This window comes from Euleptes europaea, chromosome 1 (assembly GCF_029931775.1).
Source record: "Euleptes europaea isolate rEulEur1 chromosome 1, rEulEur1.hap1, whole genome shotgun sequence".
Lineage (NCBI taxonomy): Eukaryota > Metazoa > Chordata > Lepidosauria > Squamata > Sphaerodactylidae > Euleptes > Euleptes europaea.
The window spans coordinates 9,305,496-9,310,836 of record NC_079312.1 but is presented as its reverse complement, the minus strand read 5'-3'; the positions used below and the strand labels follow the sequence as shown (position 1 = coordinate 9,310,836).

The following is a 5,341-nucleotide window of genomic DNA, read 5'->3' as shown; positions in this document are numbered from 1 at the left end:
AAGATAAACTCTTAGCATTATGTTGGTGATATCTGTTTAATGCATGAAGCCTGGTGATGTTCGTTTCTGTCCGATAGAGATCTTATAGACATGTATGCCTGGTGAACTGACATGTTGCTGTTGTAACTTTCTCTCATTGAAACCACATGATCCTATTTATTTACAACTTAGAATAGAAAAGAGGCTTTAAAATAGAGATAGGGAAATAAGCAGTGCCCACCCACCCCCAGACATGTTGGTAATTAACCTTTGATTGGGTGAAGAAACTCTACTTATGTATTTTTGCTGGAGTGGAAACCCCTTATATGATGATCTGAACTTCAACCAAAGTTCTTTCCATATTCTGACAATTCTTAGGCAAGGGAATCTCCCCAGTGTGCATTCGTTGATGGGAAGTAAGGGATGTACTCCAAGTGAAACTCTTTCCGCACTCTGAGCATTTATATGGTTTCTCCCCCGTATGGATTCTCTGATGCCTAGCGAGGGCCGAGCTTGTGCTCAAGCTCTTTCCACACTCTGAACATTTATATGGTTCCTCTCCTGTGTGCATTCTTTGATGTGAAGTGAGATGTATGTTCCGAGTGAAGTTCTTCCCGCAAACCAGACATTTAAATGGTTTCTCCCCCGTGTGCATTCTTTGATGTCTACTAAGGTCGGACCCTGTACTGCAGCTCTTTCCACACTCCAAGCACTTGAATGGATCCTCACCTGTGTGCATTCTTTGATGGTAAATCAAGGTTTTGCTCCAAGTGAAGCTTTTCCCACACTCCAGACACTTATAAGGCTTCTCTCCTGTGTGCATTCTTTGATGTCTTCTAAGGTCTGACTTCTGACTGAAACTCTTTCCACACTCCAAGCATTTGTAGTCCTCCCCTGTGTGGATTCCTTGATGTCTCTTAAGACTCGAGATCTCACAAAAGCCCTTTCCGCACTCAGTACATTTATATGGTTTCTCCCCGGTGTGAAGCCTCTGATGGCTTATAAGCTTATGCCTCCTACTGAAACACTTTCCACACTCTGAGCATTCAAACGGTTTCTCCCCTGTGTGCATTCGCAGATGAGTCTGAAGGCTAGCATTGCTACACAAGCACTTCCCGCACTCCAAACACTTATAAGGTTTCTCCCCAGTATGGATTCTCCAATGCAGATTTAGCCTTGACTTAAAACTGAAGCTTTTCCCACAGAGAGGGCACTTATATCTTTTCTTGGCTTTGTCTATTTTTGCTTGCACTGGGATTTCTTGGAAGGCACTAAGTTGAGAAGGGAAGGACTCATTCTTCCTGGTTTGATCTGTTTTCTTTTTCTGCTTTTTCGCCTGTACAGATCTGCCCCGTCCCCGGGATACGGTAAATATATCTTCCTCAGTCTCACTTTTCCACCCATCGCCTGCTGGATGAAGTGAGAAAATAATCATTAAGATCCAGAAGGAAAAATGGAGCCTGCAATCAAGGAACAAAATGAATTAGCTGCTGTTCTGAGTGACAGAATATAAAAGTACAGTTTCTTTAATGTCTATCCCATCATTTTCTTAGAAAGTCCCCAAAATTAAGTAGGCAAGTAGATTCTACTAAGTATCAAAGTGTGTCTGGTCATTGCTAATGCGGTGATTCTTCCAGGAGGTCTGAAATTGCATTCAAAACAGGCTGTATACTTAGCCTGAGGTCAAGATCTCAGATATGGCTAACAGAGGGAAACTTACCCAAAGAGGCCACAATCCCATAATTCTCCACCATGACTTCTCTGTGCAGGGCTCTTTGGCCTGGATCTAGCAGGGCCCACTCCTCCTCAGTGAAGCACACCACTACCTCCTCAAAGGACACTGGAATCTGAAAGAAGAAGATATTTTGTCCTCAGAGATTATGTCATGGTCCTTCACAACCTGAAAGGGCATTTAAAGGCAAGGTTGCTGCAGATCCTTCACATGCAGATCAACCCTTTTCCCAATGGGACACTGGCAGAAGGAAAGGGAGGGATAAGCATAAGAACATAAGAAAAGCCCTGCTGGATCATACCAAGGCCCATCAAGTCCAGCAGTCTGTTCACACAGTGGCCAACCAGGTGCTTCTAGGAAGCCACAAGCAAGACGACTGCAGCAGCACCATCCTGCCTGTGTTCCACAGCACCTAAGATAATAGACATGCTCCTCTGATCCTGGAGAGAAGCACTCAAGCTGGCCACTGTGCTCTTCTCCGTGGCAGTTCCTCTCCTACCTGATCTGGTTGCACAGGAGTTGGGTCCACTGGATCATAAATGGATGACCAAGGAGGTGTTGCTGACATCTTATTGCCACCTATGAAGGACACAAAAGATGGAGGGAAGATCTATTGTAGCATTCTTCTAGTAAGATGTCTTCAGGAAACTCATGAGGGATAGAAGGCCTTCAACGTAGTATATATCAGCTTTGCTCTTTTAATGTGTGGGAAAGGTTGGAGATTATAATCTCCCACTTGCAGCCTCAGGGGAACATAAAGGAGCCTGGGGATTTTGGGGAGACCAAAAACAAAATGGCCAGGCAGAAAGATGGCTCATTCTATCAGGGCCCAATCTTGATAATTCCCTGTGAAACATTTAGGTAGTTTTCTTCGTATCTAAGTCTGAAATTGAGGGCACTGGATACATGGTACTATTTTTATTTCAGAGGTTTTAAATTGTGTAATCCAATTTTACCCTGACCTGGATGGGCCAATTAGCCCGATCTCATGAGATCTCAGCAGCTAAGCATGGTGGGCTCTGGGTAGTATTTGGATGGGAGACCACCAAGGAAGTTCAGGGTTGCTACACAGAGGTAAGCAATGGCAAACCACCTCTGTTTTTCTCCTGCCTTGAAAGCCCTATGGCAGGGGTGGGGAACCTTTTTCCTGCCAAGGGCCATTTGCACATTTTTAACATCATTCAAGGGGCATACCAGATGTAGATCAACCGGCGGGGGGGTAGGAGGCTAGGGTTGCCAGGTCTCCAGCCACCCCCTGGAAGTTGGCATCCCCAGGGGAGGCCACACAGAGACAGCCTGCAGGGCGCCCCTGCTCCCCCTTCCCAGGCGGGAGGGCAGCCAGCGATGGGCCCGAGCAAACGAGGCACCAGGGGGGCGCAGCCAGCAGTTGATCGGCAAGGGAGGAAGGGAGGAAGGAAAACAGAGAAAGAGGAAAAGGGAGGGAGGGAGAAAGAGAGAGAAAGGGAGAAAGAAATTGAAAGGGGGAGAAAGAAAGAAAAGGACGGAGGGAAAGAAAGAAAAGGACGGAGGGAAAGAAAGAGACAGAAAAAGAGGGAGAAAGACAAGGAGAGAAAGGGTGACAGAAAAAGAGGATGAGAGAAAAGCCTTCCCCCCCCACACACACACACACACCGGCCCTGCGTGACTGGGCCCCAGCCTCCCCGGCCCACACACACACACCCGGTGGCGCACGGAGTCCACAAAAGCCCCCCCCAAAGCCCGATCAGCTCCCGCACGCATGCTCTGGCGCCGGGAGCCGCCGGCCTCTTCCCCCCCCTCGCCGCTCAAAAGCCGACAGGCAGCAAGAGGGGCTTACAATGTGCCATGGCATTCCTGCATGCTGCAGCCTTGGGGGAAGCATCCCTCCCCTCTCCTCTCGCTGACCAACAGCCGACAGTCGGAGAGAGGAGGTCCAAAGGGCGCCACAACGTCCCTGTAAGCTGGGGCCCCAGGAACACCCTTGGGGAGGGCCGCCATTCCTCCGCGGCAGGGCCCCGGAGCTCCCGAGGGCCACAAAAAATGTCCTTGGGGGCCGTATATGGCCCCCAGGCTGGAGGTTCCCCATCCCTGCCTATGGGGTCGCCATAAGTCAGCTGTGACTTGATGGCACTTTCCACCACCAATCCAGTTTTATTGCATCATTCATTGTATGAATTATTCCAGCTTTTACTGAAATTGTCAATATAACTGTCATCTACCTTGAGTTTCAAGGAGAAAGGCAGATGATTAATGAAGTAAGTAAATAAATAAAAACCCTTACTGATCCAGGTGGCCTCTTGGTTATCCTCCTGAGCAATCCTGCTGAACACCAGCCTCTGTTTGGGGTTTGTCAGAGCCTCTTCTGCCTCTGGGAAATCTGCGGTGACACCTGATAATGCTCCTTGCACCTGAAAAAGCAAATACAATCTTTAGTTAAAGAATGGAAAGAAATTCAGAAAAGGAATGAGGGAGTTGGGGGACATTCTCTTCTTTGAGGATTTCAAGAAAAAGAGGATGGGAATGTTTAGGATCTTCTTGATCACATTCTCAGTCCTTTGAAGAATACAAGAACACATGTGAAGCTGCCTTATACTGAATCAGTCCATCAAGGTCAGCATTGCCTACTTAGACTACATTGTCAGCAGCAGGCAAAAGTCTTTCACATCACCTGAACATTTTTTTACCTGGAGATGCTGGGGGTTGAACCTGGGGCCTTCTGTGTCCTGAGCAGATCCTTTACCACTGAGTCATGGCCCCCTCCCTAAATGAAGCTGCCTTTTAACAATTTAGACCCTTGGTCCACACATCCTTTTAACTGGAGATGCCAAGGATTGAACCTGGGACCTTCTGCATGCCAAGCAGAGGCTCTACCACTAAGCTATGGCTCTTCCCCAAGTACACAGGAGCAAAGCCCTCACCTGCCTTTCCTGCTTCTTATCCTCTGCCTCACTCAGCAGGAAACCTTCGGTCAGAGCCACTGCCTGGGAACTGGTCTCCGGGCGGCATTCTCTGACCCAGCTTTCGATCTCTGGAGGCAGGATGGCCAGAAACTGCTCCAGGATCACCAGGTCCAAGATCTGCTTCTTGGTGTGCCTTTCTGGCTTCAGCCACCGACAGCAAAGGTCATGGAGTCGGTTGCAAACCTCTCGGGGCCCTGCCAGCTCTTGGTAGGGGAACTGCCGGAAGTGTAGGCGCTGTGTGTCAGAGCCCACATTGTCCTCTCCCAGAAATGCCTGCATGCTTCTTTCCCAGAATCCACCACTGCCCCCAACTGCAATGGCCTTTTCGACTTCATGGTCAGCCAAGTCTTGCTTTTCCATCTTCACTCTGTGCTCCAAGGCAGCCTGCCAAAGGCCGCAAGGATCCCGCTGCTCTTCTGCCATAGCCTTTCTTAAGGCGAGCAATGCCTTCTGATTACAGGGGATCCTGAATTCTGCAAAGCCAGTGCTTTGGTCTATGCATAACTTCTTACTCTAAGAACTGTAATCGAGATAAATGCTTCCAGTTGGGATCCAGGTCGTCTCCCTGTAAGAAAGATGGGCAGCTGTCAGGATTCAGAAAGACGCAACAAAATGGGGGGAGATTCCAGGTTGCTTGGGATATTTCTGGAGATTTGGGGTTGGAGACTGGGAAGGGCAGAGATTGGGGAGG

General features: G+C 48.5%; 1 protein-coding gene across 1 annotated transcript; it reads right to left on the bottom strand.

Moving 5' to 3' along the window:
• Positions 1–279: 279 nt before the first annotated feature.
• On the bottom strand, positions 280–5,073 carry LOC130485582 (zinc finger protein 436-like). The gene is made up of 5 exons (XM_056858836.1): positions 4,609–5,073; positions 3,972–4,098; positions 2,211–2,290; positions 1,700–1,826; positions 280–1,386 (listed from the first exon to the last, which is right to left on the bottom strand). The coding sequence occupies exons 1-5, from the start codon at positions 5,071–5,073 to the stop codon at positions 302–304; spliced, it is 1,884 nt and encodes a 627-aa protein (XP_056714814.1). The 3' UTR covers positions 280–301.
• Positions 5,074–5,341: the final 268 nt, after the last annotated feature.

Coding starts and splice junctions, on each gene's coding strand:
- LOC130485582 (XM_056858836.1), bottom strand. CDS start 5,073: ATGGCAGAAGAGCAGCGGGATCCTTGCGGCCTTTGGCAGGCTGCCTTG. Junction 4,099..4,608: donor ATAAGAAGCAGGAAAGGCAG/GTGAGGGCTTTG, acceptor TTGCTTTTTCAG/GTGCAAGGAGCATTATCAGG. Junction 2,291..3,971: donor CCAAGAGGCCACCTGGATCA/GTAAGGGTTTTT, acceptor TGTCCTTCATAG/GTGGCAATAAGATGTCAGCA.